Source organism: Oncorhynchus tshawytscha, linkage group LG06 (genome assembly GCF_018296145.1).
Source record: "Oncorhynchus tshawytscha isolate Ot180627B linkage group LG06, Otsh_v2.0, whole genome shotgun sequence".
Classification (NCBI taxonomy): Eukaryota; Metazoa; Chordata; class Actinopteri; order Salmoniformes; family Salmonidae; genus Oncorhynchus; species Oncorhynchus tshawytscha.
In genome coordinates, this window is record NC_056434.1 from 43148598 (window position 1) to 43175045 (window position 26448).

The 26448-nt window shown below is 41.4% G+C and overlaps 1 protein-coding gene across 3 annotated transcripts in view; it reads left to right on the forward strand.

Annotated features, from left to right (window-relative positions):
• Positions 1-25906, forward strand: part of tmtc2b (transmembrane O-mannosyltransferase targeting cadherins 2b) — a 169511-nt gene extending 143605 nt beyond the window's left edge. Inside the window, exons 10-13 of one of the 3 annotated variants that reach the window (XR_006083616.1) lie at positions 326-440; positions 8610-8673; positions 22621-24136; positions 24179-25906. Coding sequence is in view for 2 of the 3 variants with exons in the window: in XM_024423883.2 (XP_024279651.1) it covers positions 326-440; positions 8610-8673; positions 22621-22800 (359 nt within the window). In the remaining variant the exon portion in view is untranslated. Of the gene's footprint in view, positions 1-325; positions 441-8609; positions 8674-22441; positions 22599-22620 lie in introns of those variants that run through there. The other 2 variants (XM_024423883.2, XM_024423885.2) reach the window with 2 other exon arrangements.
• Positions 25907-26448: the final 542 nt, after the last annotated feature.

Consider the following 26448-nt stretch of genomic DNA (forward strand, 5'->3'; position numbering starts at 1 on the left):
ATAGGATGGGCTACAAAGGCCCTGCTCTATAATTTCAGCTGCACCTCAGACATGCAGAACTCCAGCCAGGCCCGACGCACATGTCAGAGTAACATATCTATCAAGATCCTCCTAATTGGACAAATGGACCTGAGCGATACCCAAAGAGCGATGGTACGCTCTACTTGTATCTTGTGTTTCAGCAAATCATTGGTAGGCCGGCCGCTGTCCGCCCTATCTCCACGGGCCAAACACAATATTCCCAGCAAGTATTCATCCCACTCTAGGAATACATCCACGTACAGCATTTTAACTTGGTGTTTCTGTTCTCTCTGGCTGCTCCCAGGTCAGTTTTTGTTGGAGGAGTCTCGTCTTCTGGAAGCGGCTGAGATGGCTGAGAAGGCGGCGCGTCTGGACAGCGGGGAGTTTGATGTTGTCTTCAGTGCAGCCCACATGCTCAGGTGAGTGTTGGATGGGATGGACACACTGTGAGGGAGGGGAGGGGACAAGAGCTGGGAGAGGGAGGGAGAGCGTCTACGGTCTGTACACTTTATCCCAGGGATTACAGCGCTCTACTGCCAGTGTGATTTACTTTACCGGCTGCTGTAATCCCCTTCTCTGTTGCTGCAGCGGTAGCCAGGGAGCTGCCATCTTGTCTTAGAACGCCACGCAGCTACGTGCCTCCCTCTGCACACCCTCTGCTGTTTCTGGCTCATTCTTGAAAAGCCCGTTTAAAATCAGACCAAAGTTCAGCAGCGCGGCGTCTGACTCACAGTTCTCCTGGAAGCCGCCAGTTGTTGTGTTTGAGGCGCAAGCCACGAGTGGAAATGTGTAAATAGAGGAACGTGCCAATTTACAGTATGCCACACAGACTGAGGGAGCTCAGCTTAGAGCCAACAATATTATATTTACTAGTTTAGAGATGTCCCTTGTTTAGACTTATTAGGGTAAATCAGGGTTTATCTGTGTGAGAATTACTACTGCTGGCTGTGGGATATTACGACTACTAAAATCGTTAATGCGATGTCTTGAATCATTGTGCTTCACTGAGGTAGTTTTTGCAGTTCACTTTCTTTACCAAAGACAGAAAGAGGCTGTGTCATGCAGTGCTATATAATGTCTTTATCCAGCTGGTTTTCACATGGTGGCCCACTGCACAGCACTCTGATCCAGGGGGATGTGCAGCACCACCAGCTCAGCTGGCCATGCTTTACAGAGCCTCTTCCAGGGTCCGGACCCCTGGCTGTTAAAGAGGGTCTCAGGCTGGGCTCAGCAAGGGGCTCCCCACCACTGCGCTGGCATCGCTCTGGAACTCATGTTCTTTATGTGTTTGTCTTGGAACCAAGACGTGAAAGGCTGGTGGGGGATACTAGTGAATCTGAATAGGGAGGATGGGGGACTGGGCTTTCAGATGTGAAAACCTTCTCTTATTGCTCTCTGGGGCCCTTGGTCTTTGACAAGTTTACTTCCTCACTATCCATTTCCCCCGGCCTTCTTTAAACAATCAGCACGTTATTCCAAACCTTCGTAGGGCTACTGAGCAGCGGCATCAGCTGGCAGGCGAAGGGAAGGGAAGGGAAGGCTGGCTGAGTGCTGTCTCCCAGGGGAATGTGCTAATGCTGCCCTTTAAGTGCTCAAATCCCTCTGCATGCCAGACCCACCGTTCACTAGCTGTGTGATGTCACAACACACTTCCGGGAAGCCAGACTTGTTTGACAGAAGGAACAAGGAACATTTGTGTAACGTTTGTGTGTGTTGTTGCTCGAGACAGATGGGCTCACCGTAGTTAGTACACATATCCTACACTGTCTGTTGTTGCTGAAGCAATTTGTTCATTACGTTAGTTTTTTGAAACTGCGTTAGATGTACTGTGCTGCCGGCTGTTTGACTTGTGTGTCTGTGCGTCTGCACTGGGGTTAATAAAGCATCGTTAGATGACCAACTGTCAGGGCTCGACGACAGAGGGCTCGGCGGTCGTGTTGCTGATGTGAAATATGTTCCAACGTTGTTTCATCCAGGGAGTTCTTTATTTTCATTCACTCATGATCCCTATTTTCGCTCCCTCTCTTCCACTCCATCCTCTTCTAGTTCTCCTCTCTTGCCTCTCTTCCCAGCAGCTTTATCTCAGAGGACTTGGGTCTAACCGACGGCAGAAGTTTGTCGTCTTCTCTCATTGTGCTCGCTGTGCTCTCACAAGCCACTACCCCCTGGCAATCCTTTGCCACTCGTATGAAAGATCTTGTTTGTCTGGTGACAATGGTTTGGCGGCTCTCCAGTTCGCCAGTCTGATAATGATATGTTTATAGACTTGAAAATTATATAGAATTAGATTAATTCTTGAGAAGAAATTCTATTCTGAATATGATTGCGGTTATCGCAACACATGGTTACGGTCACGGTTAGACACCAAACCCATATTTGTCATCGCTGCACAATTTCTGGTATGGGGCACTATTTAAGTTACTTTTGAAAGACTATTTGTTAAACAGTTGAATGAGGTTACGCAAGGAGTTATTGTTGAGAAAATAAGTAATACTGCTTTGAATAATGGGCATTTTGTGTGAAGTATTTGTTTATTCAACTCTTAGTTGATAAATGATGATCCATGCTGCTCAATTGCGGTGTTAGCTTGGGCTCTGCTTTCTCGAGTTGCACAAAAACAGGGCGCTCTATTTTAACTGCCAACGCTTAAATATAAGGGTTGGCAGTAGCGCTATAGGTCCTGTAGTGTGTCAGAAATATGTTTAGCTATTTTCACAGCCGGAATTATGAGCACAATAGCTCACAGTAGCGCGAAAGGCTGGGTTTTGAGGAATAACAAGTAATAGGTGTGACGAGGGCTTGGCCACTCACTGGCCAATCAACATCCAGTGTTTTCTCAATAGCCTACTATGTTTGGAGAGTTGGCAGTCAACATAACATTGTTGTAATTCGCTTCAATGAGCCTAGCTTAGCCTACATGTCTTTACGCATCACTCTTCCCCTAAAATAAAAAATACTAGGCTCCTGTAAATTGTATTGTATGTATGAGGCAATAAGAAAATAAGAAAAATATAGCCTAGGCCTACCATTGGTACTGTATTGTAGAACTGAATCATTTAAATACGTTTGGAGGAGCGCAGCTTTGGTAACCGGATGAGATACGGTCTTTGGAGATGGGGATGGATACTTGAACAAGCTAAATTAAGTATGCAGGTAGGCATATGTGTGTGTGTATGTTTAAGAATGTGCAGTATATTTTCAATTCAAGGCACTGAAATTGAAATAGACCATTTAAAACAGATTTTATGGATAGCTACTTTGCAAGGCCAGGATAAAAAAGACAGTACATTGCTGTGGAACCAGCCTTCTTAGCCTAGGCCTAGGGTAAGGGTAGCAGAGGGCTTGATATGAAACAGGAAACAAAAGCAATCCGTTTGTTTAAACAACAACATCTCTAAATAGTGTGTGGTCAGAAGCATGATATCATAAATCGCTTCTCTCGTACAATGGCACTTGTACAAAATGTGCACATGTCGACCTAAATGTCTTTATGCGTAGCATTCACACGTCTATAAAAAAAATAATAGGCTCCTGTTATTTGTATTGTTGTGCGAGGCAGATTCTCTAACAAAATGCTGTTGATATGGCATTATAGGAGAACCGAATAGTTTGGAGTAGCGTGTCTTTGGTAATCGGACGAGGGGCGCTCTTTAAAATGGAAATGGGTAGTCTACTTGAACAAGCATAATGAAGTATGCGGGTATGTGAATTGTGAATAATGAAAAAGCATCAGGGTAAAAATCTCTAATATATTTCACAGCACTCTCAGTAGACCATTTAAAACCCCTTTATTCATAGGCTACTTGGCAAATGGCCAGGATTAAAAAAAAGATGTGCCTATGCGATGCTGTAAACCTGACGGCGGCAGGTAGCCTAGCGGTTAAGAGCATTGGGCCAGAAACCGAAAGGTAATTGTTTCTAATTCCCAAGCCAGCAGGTTGAAAAATCTGCTGTTCTGCCCTTGAGCAGGGCAGTTAACCCCCAACAACAACTGCTCCCTGGGCGTCGAAGACTTTGATTAATGCAGCCCCCCACACCTCTCTGATTCAGAGGGAAGACACATTTTGGTTAACCAGCCTTGATTAAGGCTATGCTTTGTTTTTAAACGAAATGGGGGGAAACCAATCATGTTTTTTATGAGTCTGAATATGAGATGCACCGGCACATAAAGCACAACTCTTCCATGCCAAAATCAACTGTTAAGACCTGCTTTTTGTGGGTCTTAAAACATCCCTTTAGCGAGTGAACTTTATTTATAATAAGGGTCACATCGGACCTCTCCGAAAATCAGACCTCTCTGAAATGAAACTGGATGGCTCTCCCCTATACCCAAAATAATGATTAAAACATCAAGTGGATAGCAGAGAACATGCCTACCGTTTACCTTCACTTCTTGGACAGGTCAGAGCCTTAAATATACAGTTTTAGAAACATTTTTTTGTCCTATAAGCATGACATGGCAACACAGGAATTTTGATGCACAGAGCTGCGGGCCAGAAGGTTGTGGGAAAGACCACCGTGGACAAGAGTAGGGGTGGAAAGTTCTCCTTTATAGTAAAAGCATTGCATCAATCTGTTATCTTGTTTGTAGGTCTGAGAAAAATGCAATGCAATTCTGTCATTTTAGTATTAGCAGAATATGTTTTAATACCACACAAAATACCGAAATTACAGGCTAAGAATAGACAGAGATATGCCTATGTGTTCATCTTATCATATTTCTCTAATGTCAAATCAGTATGTCTTGTTTGCAAATAATTAAATCTAAGACGTCATTAGGAATCTGAGCATGGTACTTTCAAAAGTTAGGCCCGACCTTTCCACCCCAGACAGAGTACGCCTACCGACGCAGAAAAATGTCAGCTTTAATTGGTGGCTGCTCTTCTTCCGTGGCTTAACCCAACTAGAGAAAGTCACAAGTGTTTCCCTAAAAGCTGTCTTGGGTTTAAACATCTTCTATTGTACAGAAAGTGAATAGCTTAATTAGTTTATAGTGACAGAATATGATGACTTCCCAAGCAAAGTACATGTTTTGTGTCTTCGGCTGTAGAAGATTGTAGCTCAGCCTCTGAATGTCAAGGAAACGAAACAATGATATACCCATATGCATCACGTATTTCCTGGGTATTTGACAGCTTGTTTCGTAGCATAAAGCACCGAGGTCCAAAGCACTGTTGCAGATCACTTTATATAAACGATCCGTACAACAACAAAACATCTCAATCTTAAGCCAACAAGGGGTGGGCCTGTGCTTTTTTTCCCCATTTTCTTTAATAAAGGTAAGCCTATGGCATACCCTCTCATACCCCCTCAATTCCAGTCCTGGTTTAAACTTAACAGCCCTTCACTGACACGAAGGTAGGCTTTTCAAAGAGTGCATAGTGGGTGGAAGTATTGTCTGACAAATCTATGGATATAGCAGCTATTAGACTCATTTTGTCTGTCAAACAGGTAGGCCTACCTCTTATTTCTTAAATAGGAAGAAATAGTCTCCAACACAAAGCCCTCTTGTTGTTAATAAAGTGTCATTAAAATTAAGGATTGAAATAAATGATGCCTATTCAACATTGCCTACTTTCAGCATCATAAAGCTGCCCATTTCCTATTGATTGTTTCAGCACCACAATGTAAGTTACTAGAATCTGGTTTATTGTGAGGTCAATAACTCTAATAAGTTCAATAAATTATAGTTGTAACAAGCTGTCAAAGTTGACCTCCGGTCCTCCTTCTCATCTTTGTGCTCCTGCTCTCCTTCTCAAACTGAACAGAACATAGGCTATAGGCTAGCAAGCACACAAGATATTGCAAAAAAAAAAAAAACATTTTTAGAAGAAGCCTTTGACTCTCCTCCTGAACTGCCACTGTAGGCCTACACAGCACAGCCATTGGTTGGGCAGCACACACAAAGGTTTTGATCAGCAAGAGCAGAGCAGGCCAGGGTTCAGGGTTGGAATATCCATTGCAGTGTATAATGCAGCCTAGTTTTATTTACACCATCCCAGCAGCTATCTTAGAAATATAACTTTGATCTGTGCTTCTCCAAGCATGCACATCTGTAGCCTATAGCCTACTGTATAGGCTATTGTTCATTTGATTGAGACCACACTAAATAGCCTATAGCACACTTGATATTGTGCACACTTGATATTGTGCACACAGCGGAGAATCAGAGATGAGGGGTGGCATCAGGCACACATCAACATATAGCCTAATAAGCAACTCATTCTAAAACACAGAGAAATTTTGACTTTGTCAATTGCAAATTGAATGTCCCTACCCTGGACTAGATTTAAAAACCTCACCTTGAGTGAAATTGAAAAAGCATGACCCTCTCCCATTTTCCTCTTGGTACCCATTCCGTACATTTCAACCCACTCCTTAGAGCTGTGTGAAATAGTCACTTTTGCCCTTGTTTTTAAATATTGCCACTCCTCCAACCACAGCGCAAGCAAGCTGATGTTAGACAGGTAAATTGCAGAACCAGGCATTAGGTCTGGAAAATGCCAGTGCCCCAGTTTTTACATGACGAAATTGCAAACTAAGGTGCATTTTGTCACAAGTCGAAAATAGAAACCAGTGTGTTTGAGTTTTCATAGTGATAACTTGTGAATAACAGTGACACATGCCAGTATCCACACCTCCTACACAAAGGCCTTGGACTGAACTGTATCAACAGTTATTGGAGGGAGGCAGGGCTCTCTGCACTGAGTAAGGATTCTCAATGATTCTCAATCCTCATTGCTGGATATAGTATGACAGATGCCGAAGCCAAGCTGTGTTCTTTTCTTGAGTTTGATCGCATGTCCGTACAAAACATCTTCACCATATCATTTCACACCACAGACTCCATCCCAGTCCCTCATACCACTACTGGTGTCACCTCACGGTGAAAGGATCCACCCATGTCTGTTGACCAGCCATTACCACTGTTGCTTAACAACATTGGTCTCAAAGGAAGCTTAATGGTGTTGTGTATCATTTGTTTTTTTGTGTGCATTTTTTGTTTTAGCATCTCAAATGTGACATTCAGATTTGGCAAAATGAAAATTGAATGAGGGAAACTCCTCCCTACCGCTGGATATTGTGGTGATTGAAATATTGGATTCTAGAGAGAACTTGGGATTTTGCTATTATTAGAATTGCACGCTGTATGCTGCTATCAATAACGCAGACTGACATGAGATGATGAGTACTGCGAATTTATCAGAACTGCTTCTCTTGCCTCTTGACCTATCAAACGTTATGTTCATATTCTTATCTTTTATTATTTCTCATTGTTGTTTCGTTATCGATAAAGGACCTGCAAGTAAGGATTTTGTTAGACGATGTATACCATGCATATCCCGTACATACGTCTAATAAAACTTGAAACTTGAAATCATAACGTGTTCTGATTAAAGTTCAACAAGAATATGACAGCACTTATGCTCTGCAGAATAACCTGTAGGTCAGGTATTAGTCTCTTTTGACAGACTATGAGATTTTGTTCTGGGTTCAGAGATAACTCAGGTATGGATATCTTCGGGGTGTTGTCGTGCTAGTCGTGGAATGTGAAAGTGGCTGTATAGCGCTGCAATATGGAGGAGGATTCCTTAATATGGCCAGACAGGCTTAATGAAAGCCCTGTTCAGTTCAGATGGTCTTGCTTTCATCATTACGACTCGGGACTCCGGAGCCAGCAGTCGTTGACTCCGTCCTTGACTCTGTCAAAGTTAAACTGTTTGCAGTGAGACAATTGCTACCATCAGTGAAATGCAGCTGCGGGTTGTAAAAATGATTTCTGATTTATAGGAATATGAATAAACGGAAAAACTCTTGGCCAAAGGGAAAGAGTCACACAGTCAGGTAGGACAGTAATCTAAGTTTACTAGCGTAGCATATTGTGGATGGAGATGATGAACATATGGAGAACGTTCTTGTTTTGACTGTAACTTTTATTGGAGAATCTACAGACTCTAAGTACTTCTAGTCTTCTGGGATTTGCAGGCTACCCATCTGTCTAGAGGTGCCTTTACCTTACATTACTATATTGTTTGCACTGCATGTTTTGTTGTTGTGTTTGTACAGTACAATTAAAAATCATGATATGATGCTCCCAATTTTTGTAAAGTACATAAACTTGCAACACATTTTCACATGGGTTTCTGTGATAATCTCCTTCCTAGGCCTCCTTCCTAGTTGTCAACCCCAGCGACAGTACCAAAAACAATAGATGGGTTTACATAGAAGACAGGGGACAGGCCTTTGAAGTGATGTTTGTTCTTACTAAGGCAATGGTTGATGAGAGGCCTATTGTAATGACACGCAGGTCAAAGATCATGACACAAAGGTTGCGACCCAGGATATAATGAAAACAATCAAGGCATGCTGTACACCACTCAGCATGGAGGGCTGTCTGCTGAAAGGCCTGCAACAAATTGCCTGTTTCATTGACTCCTCTCGTTGCTACACGGCATTCTCCGGCGTGGCCTAACCTTACTGACCCCGTAGCAGCATTAAACAGACAGAGTTCAAGGTCTCTTATGAACCCTCTGAAGTTCGAAGCAATAAAGATGAGGGATGATTGCTTTTTGTGCTTTCCTTTGCAGACAAGCCAGTCTCAACGACGCAGCCGAGAAGTATTATGGACAGGCAGCCAGCATAAGACCTAACGTGAGTACATCAACCTCTGTTGACCTATTATTACTCAACATGATGGACACTCTGTCTGCAATCACTGGCTGTGTGGCTCTCTGACCAATCACTGCTCTGCCTGTTTCCTCACAAAGGCCTGCATTGTCAAGTCATCGGAGCTCTAAGGTTTGTTTGTGTAGCATCAATCAGGGACTTCAAAGGAGGGGCCAGGGCAATTTAAGGGTGGTTCGATTGAAAGGAATAATGATAATAACACTTAGTCACAGGGCTTTGCTGTGTGGATAATGAATAGACTCAAGTAGTTGAGTATCATTTGACGACACAGATTTGACTTTGTTTGAACTGCAGTGGGGGACATAATGTTTGGCCTCTGTGGTCTTAATGTTAGTTCCATCCTGATTAGAAGAAATCACTTGTCAAGGAACAATCCGAGTTTGTCTGGACAGTGTCACCCGTCGTGATGTTTGATTCAGCCAACAGAAATGTTTCCTGTAGATGTAAACGTACAACATACACAATTTACACCATTTGCCCGCTGTGTTTATGTAATATAGAGTGTAAAAAATGTGCAAATAGTTGTGTGCTTTCAATGGACTATCTTGTATTTGTGAGTCTCAAATTCCCACCGTTTTAGAGCAGAAAGATCCTCATTATTGTCATAATGTAGTTCAAAGCAATGCATTAATAGAGACAGGACACCAAAGAGTGGAAGGTTAAGTGTGGAGCTCATTTCTATAATTCAGTGCTACTAAAGGTGAATTTAGATAACCCTTGTTAGGAAAAAAAAAAGGTCAAAAAGTGTACGATTCTGGATTTTTTTTTACAGCGAAAATATCTGAAACCCTTAGTAGAGGCACTCTGGAGACAAAAACGACAGTCTGGCCAAATGGAGAGGAGGTGATGAGGGAGGGATAAAATGGACAATCGTAACATCAGTAGCCTATCAACATACACCTCACGATGTGTGCTGCGCACAAAAACAACACGCCACACTCGTAGCCTAGTTTGAGCAGAATATCATCTGTCGGGCAGCAAGAGCATGCAGCTCAAACAACTGGTTGTCCCTAGACTAGTTTACAGCGGTAGGGTAGTTCAATTGAACTAGTTTCTCATAATTAGTTAAAATAATTAATCAGTGATTCGTATTTCCTGCAACTTTCTGAAGAAGTAACGCCTGTTTGTGAGCGACCATGTGTGTTGTGTTGCCAGTCAGCATACCAAAACAGTCATTTCTAAGGCTTTTCCCAAAACCCTTTCTAATTAAATGTTGACTCCAAAGTAGGCCTACCTGGCAGAATGATATCATGATGATTTGTAACCTATCAATCGGGTGGTAATTTGTACTTGCAAACTCAGCCATCACATGTACACTAGGCCTACTGTACATTGTACAGTACAGAAACACCACTAGTGTCATGCCCTGGCCATAGAGAGGCTTTTATTCTCTATTTTGGTTAGGCCAGGGTGTGACTAGGGTGGGAATTCTAGTTTCTATGTTTTCTGTTTCTATGTTTTGGCCGGGTATGTTTCTCAATCAGGGACAGCTGTCTATCGTTGTCTCGGATTGGGAATCATACTTAGGCAGCCTGTTTTTCCACCTTAGTTGTGGGTGGTTGACTTTGTTAGTGGCCTGTAGCCCTAGTCAGCGTCGTCGTCGTCGTCGTCGTCGTCGTCGTCGTCGTCGTCGTCGTCGTCGTCGTCGTTTCTTGTTTTTTCTTGTATTTGTTGTTTTTGTTGGCTCTTGTTTTTGTTGACGACATTCAAAATAAAAAGAAATGTACGCTCACCACGCTGCCCCTTAGTCCGGTCATTTCCCTGACGACATTCATGACAACTAACCAAACATATGGTGAATTAAAGGGCAACTACACCTCTCCCAATGTAGAATTGCAGGAAATTAGCTTCAATATAACATACAAAAACCTAAAGCCCCTAAATTAAACTTTTGGTGGTGTATTTTATTCATCTCAAGTAACAAATGCAGGCTCCAGTCAGCATTTTAGCATTTTTGATATACCATGACATTTTAACAATTCAACCCCTGACCGTGGTTTACATGTGAATTAAAATTCAGAGCATGTCGGGAGTGTGTTAGAGGCCATTGTTTGAGAATATTAAAGGTCTCATCGGTTCGATCTCCTTTGCCACGAGCAAATCATAAGCCAATCACCACAGAACGCAGGGTGTTCACAAAGCATACTTTTTGGTACCCACATTGACAGAAAGTGAATGCAGTGTTGAATTTGATGAAATGCAGACTAAATCATCATTTGATTTCTCCTCCATAAAATGTTGTCGGTAACAGTGCAATGCATCAGATTAGGGGAGTCCGGGGCTGTGTGTCACACTTTTGACTTTTTTTTCTCACCTGTAGGCCTATAGGATGAGACTCTTTTCAACATTATTAGAAAGACCAAGGTCTTGGGTTGAAATGGCTTCCCTTTAGTCCTTGTATGCTTATTCCAAAATGGGAGATCTTACCTATCAAAAACACTGTCTACTTGAAATAAAGAAATGAATGTAGCCTACAGTCTTAGAAATAGCCAGGTTATTTTGATTGAACAATATTGTTTACAAAATTACGCAGTTTATACTTTGTAAGTATAACTTATTATATAACTCTCTCCAACTGAGCATAAAAACAAGATTATGCTAATTACCACATGTCTTGACCTAGCAACTTTGAAAATAAGTTTGAAATATAGCCATCCCTTTCCTCATTCCAACAAACAATTGTTCATGAATATCTGACTCCCATAGTTCAAACAATGAAAATACCAAGACTATACTTTCACCTCCCATAAAAACACACAAATTCCCTTCACCTCAAAGTAGTCACACATTTTAACCTTAAAATGACTAGACTACACAGCACCCTCTAGATTGGGAGTAACAGACTAAACTATACTGTGAAAAGCAACCTATGTAACACAGAACCCCGGTCTCCCCTATTCCCTGTTTGGTTATTAGAATGCTTATTGCGCTGTTTAATCCCCCATTTTGTTAGAAGACCAGTAGAAAGTACAAATGTGAACATTGGTACACTCAGGTGAGTCTCCATGATTAGGCTATCATAGATGGAGTTAAGGCAAGCATTTTGTCCAATAAATGAATGACTTGCATGCACACACAGGCAGTCCCTGCTGTGAAGACATCTTATTATTGTATAGGAGCTTCATTCTTCTGGTGCTCAGCAGTAAATATGAGAAAAAGATAGAGCGTGAAGCTGAAGCTGTGCGATCCATCCAAGTGTTCCTGTAGAAGTCATATCTAAAATTAGTATCTTTCACACTGAGATGTGTGAAGACATGAGAAGTGTCTTGTGTGTGATGCTTGAAGTGTAAAGTAAAATGTCAGAACATTGGCTGAGATGCAGAGCAGCACGATCATCTGTATCTTCTTTCCTATGTGGTTGTCTATTTCAGGAACATATCGTCATCATTTTCACATTTTCATCTCTTAGCATCCACAAATAATGTATGTAAACATGCATTTGATGCAAAAACAGAGGCAGTTTCAGCCCAATGGGGTCAAATAGTTGGGACGCCTCCTTTGCCATTTGGCCTGCTTACAGTGGAGGCTAGATAATTATTGAGGATGTTCATCCAGCTTCCCCAGTATTACCCTCTGTTCTCTCTGATGTGACTTGACTTGGACCATGTTCCTGTCTATCTTCATTTGTCATTCGGTGCTATGCTTCAGCCTCTGTATTGCTTGACTGCTTGACTTTTCAAATGATATCCGTGTGTCCATTCACTTTGAGTAGGACTGGACGATTGGCTTAACTCGAGGGCTTTGGTGCCTCAACCCTCCCCTGTGTCCTCCTGTCCAGAGACCAGCCTATTAGAGGCCTACGTAGGGCACCATAAAATGACAGCATCTGCAGCCTTTACATTTGTCAGGCCAATTAGATATGGTCCCTATGCTTTCTATTTACAGTGGAATTAAGGGGGTTTATGGCCGGTCGTTGCTCCCTCCTCATCATACTCCCATGGCTTTAAGCAGCTGTTTCTTCTGAGGTCCGGCGAATATGTTGCACATCTGGTGGTGCTTCTGTCACGACTACATGCCAGAGGAAAGGGTAGCGTAGGGTGGGCGGAGGGTCATTGGGGCAGGAAGGGGGATCTTTTGAAGCTCGGCTGGAGCAGGACTAAAAGGAAAAGCAGGAAGAGCAGTAGAATCCCTACCCAGGAGTCCTTGCACACCATTCCCTACCCAGGAGTCCTTGCACACCATTCTCTCTAATGTGGAAGTGTCTTGTGTGAAGGCCTGTGATGCTATTTCATTGTGTTCAGCCAGATCTTCTCCTCCAGGGGTCACAGCTTTAACTTCACCTGATTATTCACTCCCAGACAGCTGGTTTCAATTTGTCTTCCTCAAGAAAGTTAGTATTTAGAATTTTAGTATTTTATTTGGATCCCCATTAGCTGTTGGCAAGGCAGCAGCTACTCTTCCTGGGGTCTAAACAGATCTACAAAACATTGTGCATTATACAAATTTACATTGCTCCAATATTACATTACTAAGAATGAGGTGTTGTTTAATCTGTTTTTTAAATCTGATTTCATGCTAGCTTGAGTTACCTGAGGTGAAAGATCATTCCATGTAGTCACTGAGTGTACAAAACATTAGGAGCACCTACCTAATATTGAGTTGCATCGCCCTTTTACCCCCAGAACAGCCTCAATTCAACAGAGCTTCCACAGGGATGCTGACCCATGTTGACTCCAATGCTTCCCACAGTTGTGTCAAGTTGGATGGTGTACCATTCTTTGGATGGTATACCATCCTTGATACACACAGGAAACTGTTGAGCGTGAAAAACTCAGCAGTGTTGCAGTTCTTGACAAACTCAAACCGGTGCGCCAGGCACCTACTACCATACCCCATTCAAAGTCACTAAAATCCTTGTCCTGCCCATTCACCCTCTGACTGGCACACATACACAATCCATGTCTCAATTGTCTCAAGGCTTAAAAATCATTCTTTAACCTGTCTCCTCCCCTTCATCTACACTGATTAAAGTGAATTGAACAAATGACAGTAAGGGATCATAGCCTTCAGCTGAATTTACCTGGTCAGTCTATGTCATGGAAAGAGCACTTGCTTCTAATGTTTTGTACACTCAGTGTATAGTACTGTGCATTTCCTAGCCTCTGTTCTGGACTTGGGGACTGTCTTGTGGGGTATATATGAGTGTCTGAGCTGTGTGTTATCCGATTGAACAGACAGTTCGGGACTTTTAACACGTCAATACCTCTCTCAAAGACCTGTAGTGTTCTCTCCTCTACTTTGAGCCAGGAGATATTGATATGCATGTTGTTGATATTAGCCCTCCATGTACATTTAAAGGCATACTTCGGGATTTTAACAACGAGGCCATTTATCTACTTCTCCAGAGTCAGATGAACTAGAGAATCTAATTTGTATGCTGCTGTGTTCAGGCCTATGTTCATTTATGTATGGAAAGGAATGAAGCCAGTTCGTCTTGTCTAACACACAGGCAAAGTACCCATCCAGCTCCCTTGTACCTTGTGGCCTTTTGGGCATCAGTGATGACAAGAATTCATCTTCATCAGATGAACGCTGTCTCTGTTGCTCTGTCCCGTCCTATGTCATTGTGTCAAGAGGATGCTTCAGGTAGACCAAACCTCTATAGGGGTAAACATACACATAATGAATATTTCAGCAAATTCTGCTTTATGTGGTAACTTAGTTAATCATATCACTGACATTACAATAGCCCAAACACAGACTTTCCATTAGAGGTCAACCGATTATGATTTTTCAACGCCAATACCGATAACTGGAGGGCCAAAAAAAGCCGATACCGATTAATCGGCTGATTGTTTTATTTTATTTGTAATAATGACAATTACAACAATACTGAATGAACACTTATTTTAACTTAATATAATACATCAATTAAATCAATTTAACCTCAAATAAATAATGAAACATGTTCAATTTGGTTTAAATAATCCAAAAACAAAGTGTTGGAGAAGAAAGTAAAAGTGCAATATGTGCCATGTAAGAAAGCGAACGTTTAAGTTCCTTGCTTAGAACATGAGAACATATGAAAGCTGGTGGTTCCTTTTAACATGAGTCTTCAATATTCCCGGGTGAGAAGTTTAGGTTGTAGTTATTATAGGAATTATAGGACTATTTCTCTCTATACGATTTGTATTTCATATACCTTTGACTATTGGATGTTCTTATAGGCACTTTAGTATTGCCAGTGTAACAGTATAGCTTCCATCCCTCTTCCTGGGCTCGAACCAGGAACACATCGACAACAGTCACCCTCAAAGCAGCGTTACCCATGCAGAGCAAGGGAAACAACTACTCCAAGTCTCAGAGCGAGTGACGTTTGAAACGCTATTAGCGCTCACCCCGCTAACTAGCTAGCCATTTCACATCGGTTACACCAGCCTCATCTCGGGAGTTGATGCAGCGCAATGCTTGAATCATAGTGAAGAGCTGCTGGCAAAAAGCACGAAAGTGTTGTTTGAATGAATGCTTACGAGCCTGCTGGTGCCTACCATAGCTCAGTCAGACTGCTCTATCAAATATCAAATCATAGACTTAATTATAACATAATAACACACAGAAATACGAGCCTTTGGTCATTAATATGGTCGAATCCGGAAACTATCATTTCGAAAACAAAACGTTTATTCTTTCAGTGAAATACGGAACCGCTACGTATTTTATCTAACGGATGGCATCCATAAGTCTAAATATTCCAGTTACATTGCACAACCTTCAATGTTATGTCATAATTACGTAAAATTCTGGCAAATTAGTTTGCAATGAGCCAGGCGGCCCAAACTGTTGCATATACCCTGACTCTGCGTGCAATGAACGCAAGAGAAGTGACACAATTTCACCTGGTTAATATTGCCTGCTAACCTGGATTTCTTTTAGCTAAAAATGCAGGTTTAAAAATATATACTTCTGTGTATTGATTTTAAGAAAGGCATTGATGTTTATGGTTAGGTACACGTTGGAGCAACGACAGTCCTTTTTCGCGAATGCGCACTGCATTGATTATATGCAACGCAGGACACGCTAGATAAACTAGTAATATCATCAACCATGTGTAGTTATAACTAGTGATTATGATTGATAGATTTTTTTAAATCGACCTCTACTTTCCATACTTATTATTCTCAGATAATGAGACTGAAGTGAGTTTGTCAGATGTTCTCAGACCTAAAAACATGTCTAATGTTGAGATGAGTCCATGTCTAGTTGTACTTATTGTGTAGACTCACACAGTTATATGCACAGTTAGACTTACTGTGTCTCTGGATTTTATATGAAGGTTATCCTAATTTACACAAAGTACAGTACATAGCTAAAAATCCTAGGTCTAAATACTGTATGTCATGACCAAGCAGGCTAATATTGGCTAGCTAGCTAGCTCCCTTACAGTAGCTAGCTCGCTCACTTGCTGACCTTAGCCTAATGTTGTTAGCTAACCCAGATAACTTTCATAGCTAGCTAGCTTGCAACCACTAATATTGACATTGACATGCTAGCCGTATTTCATCATCAGGTGGTGGTTAGCCATGTAGCTAACTTAGCTGCAAGAATAGCTTGCTAACATTAGCCTGCTAGACAACTAAGCTAGTTAACGTCCGTAAGTTAGACTATTAGATAACTAGCTATACTAGCTGATAAAGCCATCCATAGGGAAATGTTTGATTTTGCTCATTCATAAAAAAATAGCTAGTTATCTTACCTCTACAATGTTTCCTGAAGTTTGAAGCAGAGTTTTTTTAGGCTGCCACATCCGCCATCATGGATAAGCAACACTTGCATTGCATGGCCTTTCCTGTGCTTGAAGGAGAACTGGTCACAGTCTCCTCCGTCTCCATAGAAACCTTTCCCCTCTTTCACGATACGTCTTGAACTAAATTAACTGAGAAATTTGATTTGATTGGTCACTGACTAAGCAACGATGAGCTCTCGCAAACTTTCCTTGGATAGCCTACAAAATTGTACTCTGTAATGGATGGTTTTAAAAAGGTAGCGAAGTACAATACCTCATTCAAACATAATTAAATACTCAAAAAAGTACAAGTACTCAGAAAAGCTACTCAATTACAGTAATGAGAGTATCTGTCATTTGTTACTTCCACCCCTGATTGAATGGCATATGGCTGAAACTAGAGCCACCTACTGTGAGTCCTCTTACTGTGGTTTGGGTGACTCCTCCACCTCTCCTCTGAGTGTATCAGTCAGGCCAACAGTAAGTAGTACAGTGGGCATCTCCATTGGTGATGCTGGGAATTCCACCTCAAACACAGTGGAACCACTCCAACACCACAGACGAACAGTAACACACATGGTATCACCACTACCGATGTGTTGCCCTTTCGATTAACAAGTTGAGTGTTTTTCTCGGTGTGGTCAGTTTTTGATTACCATTTTTCTGGGGTTTGACCCATCAATTTCAGGGTCAACATTACCATAACCATTTAGCCATGAAATCTGTCTGCTCGTGTGATCTAAACATAGAGAAAATTTGACTTCTTCTGCTGGGAATATTTCTATAGCTACAAAAGTACCAGTCCTGCAGTCCGTGGTTACCAAAGCACTTCTAAGATGAAATCACAAATGAATTTTTGTCTGACAATTAACTGCTTTAACACACTGGAGTCAGCAGGAGTGGGAAGTCCTGGTCATGCCAGCCTTTACTTTGGCCCCAGCCACTGTAGTGAATATGTTTTCTTACAGTGCTCATGGAAAGTATTCAGACCCCTTGACTTTTTCCACATTTTGTTATGTTACAGCCTTATTCTAAAATAGATTTTTTTTAAATGTATCCTCAGCAATCTACACATAAATACCCAATAATGACAAAGAGAAAACAGGTTTTTAGACATTTTTGCAAATGTATTAAAAGTTTAAAAAAAACAGATATACCTTATTTACATAAGTATTCAGACCCTTCGCTATAAGACTCAAGATTGAGCTCAGGTGCATCCTGTTTCCATTGATCATCCTTGACATGTTTCTACAACTTGATTGGAGTCCACCTGTGGTAAATTCAATTGATTATACATGATTTGGAAAGGCACACACCTGTCTATAAAAGGTCCCACAGTTGACAGTGCATGTCAGAGCAAAAACCAAGCCATGAGGTTGAAGGAATTGTCTGTAGAGCTCCGAGACAGGATTGTGTGTCGAGGCACAAATCTGGGGAAGGGGACCAAAAAATGTCTGCAGCATTGCAGGTCCCCAATAACAGTGGCCTCCATCATTCTTCAACGGACTCTTCCTAGAGCTGGCCGTCCACTAAACTGAGCAATCGGGGGAGAAGGGCCTTGGTCAAGGAGGTGATCAAGAACCCAATGGTCACTCTGACAGGGCTCTAAGGACTGGGAGACTAGTCAGGATCAAGGCAAAGATGAACGGACCAAAGTACAGAGAGATCCTTGATGAAAACCTGCTCCAGAGCGCTCAGGACCTCAGACTGGGGCGAAGGTTCATCTTCCAACAGGACAATGACCCAAAACACACAGCCAAGACAACGCAGGAGTGGTTTCGGGACAAGTCTCTGAATATGCTTGAGTGGTCCAACCAGAGCCCGGACTTGAACCCGATTGAACATATCTAGAGAGACCTGAAAATAGCTGTGCAGCAATGCTCCCCATCCAACCTGACAGAGTTTGTAGCGTCATTTCGAAGAAGACTCGAGACTGTAGTCGCTGCCAAAGTTGCTTCAACAAAGTACTGAGTAAAGGGTCTGAATACTTATGTAAAAGTGATATATCAGTTTTTTGTTTTTATAAATTAGCAAACATTTCTAAAACCTGTTTTTGCTATGTAGTTATGGGATATTGTGTGTAAAATGATGCGGGGGGGGGGGCGTAATCAATTTTGGAATAAGGATGTAACCTAACAAAATGTGGAAAAAGTCAAGGGGTCTGAATACTTTCTCTGTGTGTCTGTTAAGGGACACGTGGGGCTGTCTAAGGGACAATGCGATTAATTCAAAGGCAAGTTTGATGTATTTATCAATTTAACTCCTCTTATGAGAGGAGAGGCGCTACTGGACATATTGTTCCCATATAAATGATCATGCAACGTATCATCACTCATCCAACCTTGACACTGGAAAAACAGAGATGATAAGTTTCCTAGACTGGAGCAGAACAGCCCAGAGCAGAGCTGAAAATGATTGTTACTGCAGCTAGCACAGCTCAGACCAGTGTGGACAAAGCAAGACAAATGGCCAGACAATGGGAGAGTGTCTGTGGTTTTAATGTCCTCGCCTCCAGGAACTCATTCATGACTGGATGACCAAAAATGTCTTTAGTCTCCATGACATAAGAAGTATTTTTGGTCCTGTACCTTCGGACTAATGCTTCTAGGTCCTGGGGCTACTAGGATAAGAGATGTATTATTTGCTAGCAGACAGCCCTTAGAGCCTGTTGAAATTACTAGTCAAGCTTCTATTTGTTCCACACAATGCATGTTATTTAATCGATTACAACATACAAGTTGAAAATTATTTTAGTTTTACAGTCAAGACATGCATTTAGTTTTATTTCCAGAGATTAGTATCAACTTCAAATATTTCACAAAGCCCCTGTTGTTTATACAAATGTGCATAGTGGGGTATGTTTAGAAATCTGTAAACCTTGCAGCATTTCCCATTCCGTATATAGTCACTTTTTCCCTGCCGTGCTACAGTGTTGGCAGCAGCATCACCCCACATTGTTTTACGGTCTAAGGCTTTTATAAACTTTCGGGGAAATTTGCGAAAATGTCAAACCTTGACATAAACACGTGGCGTTTCATGAGACAAAGACCTATGGGTCATGATTACTTATGAGTTATTCTATATGACTTCATTTCCTACTCCTGTCTTTTCTTTTTCTTTTTACTAATGGTAAATAATAAAAAACAAACAGAAATCATCAATGCCCACTTTAGGAATCACGTGTCATGATGCTCATGAATACAACTAGTGTTATTTCTTCCACAACATGCTGTCGAGTCAACTTTTACATTCCAAACAGTAATGAATTATCAAAATGTAACGCCATGTGCTATTACTCAGTAACAGTCGCTTAACGACACAAGTACACTTCTGCTCTACTCCTTCAGATAAAATGGAGATCAGATGTGAGATGTGATACACTCCCATGGTCTCTATTTAAACTCCCAGGGATTATTTAGATGGTGCACTGAACACTTGCACTACTATTCTACTATCCCGGATGACACATCCCTTGGACTGGTTCTGGTATTTGCCTCATGGCATCAGCAGGAAAAAACATTATAATATGTTAATCATGTGGCCCACTTCAAAGAGCTGGGTTGAATTGTGGATATACCGCCCCAAACAGGCCACAGAGACATGGAGAAGTCCTGACACAAAACTCCCCTCAGAATGGCACTACGGACTGGGCAGTCCGGATTGCTGGTCCAACAGCATCACTACTGTCACAATATGGCTTCCAAGATGAAACGATGTCCCTGTTAAGTGGGACTGTTTTAGTTGAAGGTCTGAAAAATGACTATTTTCCTATTGGCTGACTCATTAAAGAGGTTAAAGCCCTTGGTTGAATTAACCGATCATGACATTTGTCCTCAGTTTTGGTAATTGAGGGTGGCAGGGTAGCCTAGTGGTTAGACTGTTGGACTAGTAACCAAAAGGTTGCACGTTCAAATCCCCAAGCTGACAAGGTACAAATCTGTCATTCTGCCCCTGAACAGGCAGTTAACCCACTGTTCCTAGGCTGTCATTGAAAATAAGAATGTGTTCTTAACTGACTTGCCTAGTTAAATAAAGGTAAAATATATATATTTTTAATATTTTAATAGACATTATTGTAATCGGTCAATAGAAAGTATGTTGTGTTGGGTTTGCGATAAAGCGAAAGTAATTGTTGTTCGCTGTTTTCTTCTGTCTTTTCCTTTTTTCTCTTTAGTTCATTCTCTTGGTTGTTGGTGCATTAGGGGGTTCTTGGGGGTGGGGAATGGAATTAATTGTTTGTTTGTTTTTCTTCTTGGGGGGGACTGTGGGAGGGGTCTCGAATGGTTGAGGGACAGCTATTGGGGAACTGTGGGGGGGATCTCGGAGGGTTCGGGTTCATGTTTTTTTGGCCCTTGAGCAGGGCATTGACCCTGGATGCTTGTGTATCGCTCTGAATGGGAGTCTGTTGGATGACTGGTATGGGGTAGTTGTTGAGCGGCTTCAATGCAAGTATATTGTATGTTTCCGATATTCTATAAATATTTATTTTTTTAAATAATAATAATAAATAAGTAATTATGACCCATAGGTCTTTGCCTCATGAAACGCCATGTGTTTATGTCAAGGTTTGACATTTTCACAAATTTCCCCAAAAGTTTATAAAATTCTTAATTTCTTCTCAGTGTGTGAATAGAAGTAGAGTTTGGTTTCCGACAATAGAATGACTCCATTCTAGTCAAACAAGCTTCAATGTGATTAAAAATGTCCTGCTACTTTTTTCAACTTTAATCAATGTCCTATCAATATTCTCTGAACTTGTTAGTGTTAGACTGTCATGCCATCTCTTTTGAGAAGTACTTTCCTTTTGAAAATGTTTTTTTGGCCATCTAGATTCATACATGAAGTACAGTATCAGTCAAAAGTTTGGACACACAAACTCATTCCAGGGTTTTTCTTTATTTGTACTATTTTCTACATTGTAGAATAATAGTGAAGACATCAAAACTATGAAATAACACATGGAATCATGTAGAAACCAAAAAAGTGTCAAGCAAATCCAAATATATTTTAGATTCTAGATTCTTCAAAGTAGCCACCCTTGGTATTCTCTCAACCAGCTTCACCTGGAATGCTTTTCCAACAGTCTTGAAGGAGTTCCCACATATGCTGAGCACTTGGTGGCTGTTTTTATTTCACTCATCCCAAACCATCTCAATTGGGTTGAGGTTGGGTGATTTAATTGTGTTCTTAACTGATTTGCCTAGTTAAATAAAGGTCAAAAAAATAAAATATATACAAATATGCATGCATGGATCTGTATACAATTCGTGGAAGCTTAAAAATGGCCTAGTTATTCCATGGCCTGCATACTCACCAGACAGACCCATTGAGCATGTTTGAGATGCTGTGGATTGAAGTGTACAACAGTATGTTCTAGCTCTCGCCAATATCCAGCAAATTTGCACAGCCATTGAAGAGGAGTGGGACAACATTCCACAGGCCACAATCAACAGCCTGATCAACTCTCTGTGAAGGATATCTGTCGCGCTGCATGAGTCAAATGATTGTCACACCAGACACTGACTGGTTCTCGGATCCATGCCCCTACCTTTTTTTATGTTATCTGTGACCAACAGATGCATATCTTTAATCCCAGTCATGAAATCTGTAGACTGAGGCCTAATTTATTTATTTAAATGGACTGATTTCCTTATATGAACTGTAACTCAGTATAATCTTAGAAATTGTTGCATGTTGCGTTTATATTTTTGTTCAGTGTAGATAATGACATAACTTGTCTAATTTTCTTTTTGTATTATTCTTTTTATGGTTCTGAGCCTCGGGATGACGTAATGTTCTAGCTGTGCTTTGCAATTTATTCCTCAGTCTAACCAGAGGACATAAGTGTTTTAATGTGCTAACAGCTCTGGCACTCTGACTGAGTGGTACTGTATGAGACGGTTACTCTCCTGCCTCTTCTGCTACTGTCTCACTAGGCCTGACTCTGCTCTCGACAATCTACTCCACTCTCCACTCATTCTCTTGCATATCCATCTCTGACTGTTACAGTGTCTGCTATTACTGAAGAGACCATTCAGAGTGACGTCTAACCAATGATTTTGCTATACTGCTAGATGAAATGGTACTGTAAAGAACCAAAAGGCACCGTACTTTTTTAGCAGTGTAGCCTTCTGTGAGACGTGCTTCTGAGAATGACTGAACTGTTCTGTCCTGCTCTTGTGTTCCAGTATCCAGCAGCCCTGATGAACCTGGGGGCCATTCTCCATCTCAACGGGAAGCTGCAGGAGGCGGAGACCAACTACCTGCGAGCGTTGCAGCTGAAGCCAGACGACACCATCACCCAGTCTAATCTGCGTAAACTGTGGAACATAATGGAGAAACAGGGCCTGAGGACAATGGGGCCGTGAGTTAACTCACCAGCCAGTCAGCCATCTGTGCAGCAGGCCTGGGGAAGAAGTGGGCCGCTGCTCCCTTGGAGGAGAAACTGGGGTAGTGAGGATGGAGGAGGACAGCAGAAAAAGGCACAAGACTGCAGAACGCTCCTTGTGACTCTTCACTACTCCTCAGGCCAGGAGTAGCTTCCCTGGGAGGGTGTCCGTTGTGAGGAGCACTACCTTTGAATAATGTCTTCCTGGAACTTTGTCCAAAATGTGTGCTCTCCCAGGGTCTGTGAATCTCTACCAGAGCACTTAATTTGAAGTGGGCCATAGGTTCATACTTGAAGTCTTGTGATTAATTAGGAATTTAATTAGTTATAGATGCTTATAGGATCATGTAGGACAACGTTTGTCCTGGGGCAGAGTCCCAAGGCGCTGCCCTCCGAAGCAGGAACACTGCAGTAGAAGTTACGCTTTTTTTCTCACCGCCGAATTAAGTTTCTGGTCTAATGAAAGTTGTGTTCATTGGCTTCTGTGCACATCAGTGAAACTCATGGCATGATATAGGAGATAACAGCTTTAACGATACATTCTCAAATTGAACTCAACTAGTGGTGACCAGGACTGACATTCATTGTGATTGTTTATGAGATTTCACTGATTTAACACGTTGGACATTGAGACCTACAGCTCCTGCAAAGAGATGTAGCAGATTGTTGAGCATCGTTGAGTGATTCAAAAAAGTAACCCACTGATCGATATCGTCTTATAAATAACACTTCCACAAGAGAAAACAGATACCGTATAAATGGAACATGTGCTCTCAGGGTACAGTCAAGGAGCGCTCTGAGGATTTCCCACCCTGAAACATATGAATCCAGAGAATATAATTTGCCAAAAGACACAGTGTTAGTTGTGAGAGAAAATACCAATAAGATAGTTTGAAGGAAAGGTGAAATGAATTTGAGCTGGAGTTTCTGTCATTATTTGCTAACTCTATCATGCCTTACTATGTGAAGGCGCAAAACTATTCCATGTAAATGTAGCAGTGAATTTCAAATTGCTTCTCTAGGCTTGTTGTTTCATAGAGTGACATAACATGGCTCCTGTGTAGGTCAGAGCCATATATTAAGATGAGTATATGGCTCCTGTGTAGGTCAGAGCCATATATTAAGATGAGTATACGGCTCCTGTGTAGGTCAGAGCCATATATTAAGATGAGTATATGGCTCCTGTGTAGGTCAGAGCCATATATTAAGATGAGTATATGGCTCCTGTGTAGGTCAGAGCCATATATTAAGATTAGGATATGACTCTGGTGTAGGTCAGAGCCATATATTAAGATTAGGATATGACTCTGGTGTAGGTCAGAGCCATATATTAAGATTAGGATATGACTCTGGTGTAGGCTACTAATGTCTCCTTGGATAATTTACTTCGAGGAAGGTAGCTAATGTGTTTTGAAAGGAAATGGCAAATTACCTTCCCATGGTACTTAACATTAGCCCCCCCCCCCATCAGCTGACATGCTAGTTGGAGGTTTGGACAGCAGCAGAGAACTGAAGGCTTCCCCTCCCTTCGCAATACAAGACATGATAAGAGGACAGTTGGAAGTCATCGTTGATGTCTGAAATCTTATAACCAAGTAGCCGTCAAACCGATGCACTCCATTACATAACAATGCACAGTCATAGTTTGTCTAAGGGAATCTTTTAATGCAATATTGCTTTGTTTGAAAATGTTCCTTTTCTTTTACTTGTATGTATATATGGATTTGAATATATACAGTAAAAACCTACATACAGTATAATAGACAATAGTCTGACTTGCAAGGGAAGGTCAGTGCCCACCCAGCAAGTTCAGTATGTGTAAGATATTAATAATTTTTCCTAGCATCAAAACATCATGTTCTCTCACTCTTTTCAGTCTTACATGTCAATATTGTATATATTCTGTGTAATTTACATCTACTTGGTTGTTGTCATAAAACATTTTTTACCACCGTTTATTAACTGTATCTCCAACTTGGAAGAAACTTTATTTTGGAGAAACAGATAATCCCGCTATGACATTTATGTTTATTGTAAAGAAGCCCACAGCCACCGGGCGGTTGAATATTTGTAAGTTATTTCTTTGTGTTATCTTGGCATATAAACCAGCTGGTACTGTGTTACATTTCCAAGTGTATGTTGAAGATAAGATTAGTAAGATAAGATAAGTATTGATCCATTTCACTTTATGAAATGTGATATACCTGTACACGTTTGTCTAGAAGACTTTTCCTTGCGATTCTGGCTGAAAAAATACAACCATTTGACTCCAAAATTCAAACAGAAGCATCTTAATTTTGCTCAAATATTGCACTTGACACAAAGAAAACAAAGTTCATGATAATTGAAATGACTAGCAAAACGGCAAAAGTATTTAAACATTGCATTTTCTTGTGCTGTCCACTTCCCTACACAGTGACCCCATCCTCAGAGGTCATATCCAGTGCTTTATGGAGTTAGTAGTATGATAGTTGCCTTGTTCTTTTTGAACATTAAGCATGTATGAGCCCTGTTCCACTCTGTACGTAACCTCTGTTCTCATGTCTGTCTGTCAGTCTTTTGAAAGCACAGCACGGCAGTCTGTCTGTCCGGCTGGAGCTCGATAGCTCTACTGGTTCTTACTGTCGTAACGGTTGCGTTTGTCTCGACTGCATCAACACTGTGGTGTATTTTGCTATGATCACCATGTCTATCTGTCTGATATAATGAAGTGTTGAGCTCGGTTATCACCATGAAGTATTCTACCCTCACACCTTCTCCCCAACACCACCATCCCCCATCACAAGTTGTGCTAATTTGTCTTGTGTATAAAGTGTTGATGAACAAACGAGTGTGTGTCTGAAGATGGAAATAAGTGTTTCATTCTGTGTCTCTGCTCAGGGATTTCAAGCGGTGGGTTGTATTGCAGACTCATGCTCACAGAGCACTCAGAGTTTCTAAAGTTATATTTTTGGAAAGTTGTATTTGTATAAATTATCAAGATTTGTAGCCTTTGCTTTTTTGTAATATAAAAAAAAACGTGCCAGAATAGACTTTCCCAATGTTTCTTTTTTTTCCACAATAAAATAATGGTGTTCTGCTTTCATCATCTGCCTGCGTGTTTTGGGGGGGTGTTTTGAAGAGTTTATTTGACATTTACTTTAGCATGTAATACTTAGCCTCAGAAACACATTTCCCATGACTTCCTTCTACTGAATATACTGATACAGTATATACAGTCCATACTCATTTGCCTCATTCACAAAGGGTATCAGACTTAATGGGGTGGTCTTGCAGACTATGGAACGGGTTTTACAAGGCATTTAAAGTTCCACTGAAAATTTGCTGAAAATGTGTCATAAAATCTACTCAAATGGACCTCCTGCTTTCATCTATGTACAACACAAAGGGGATGTAAATATTCCCATATGGAAGGGAAGGGTAACACAGTGTCTACATCTGGCCTGCATGTCTCGCCCGCTCCTCCCCCTCCCCATACCTCGGACCTGACGAGCAGAAGGCCCTACCCAGTAACCCTTGTGATGTTTCCCACATATGTGCGTCTGGTCCACTCCCATGATGTGAACACCCCATGGTATCCAGGGTTCCTTATTGATTCAGAATGTGATGTGCGAAGCCCATTGCCATT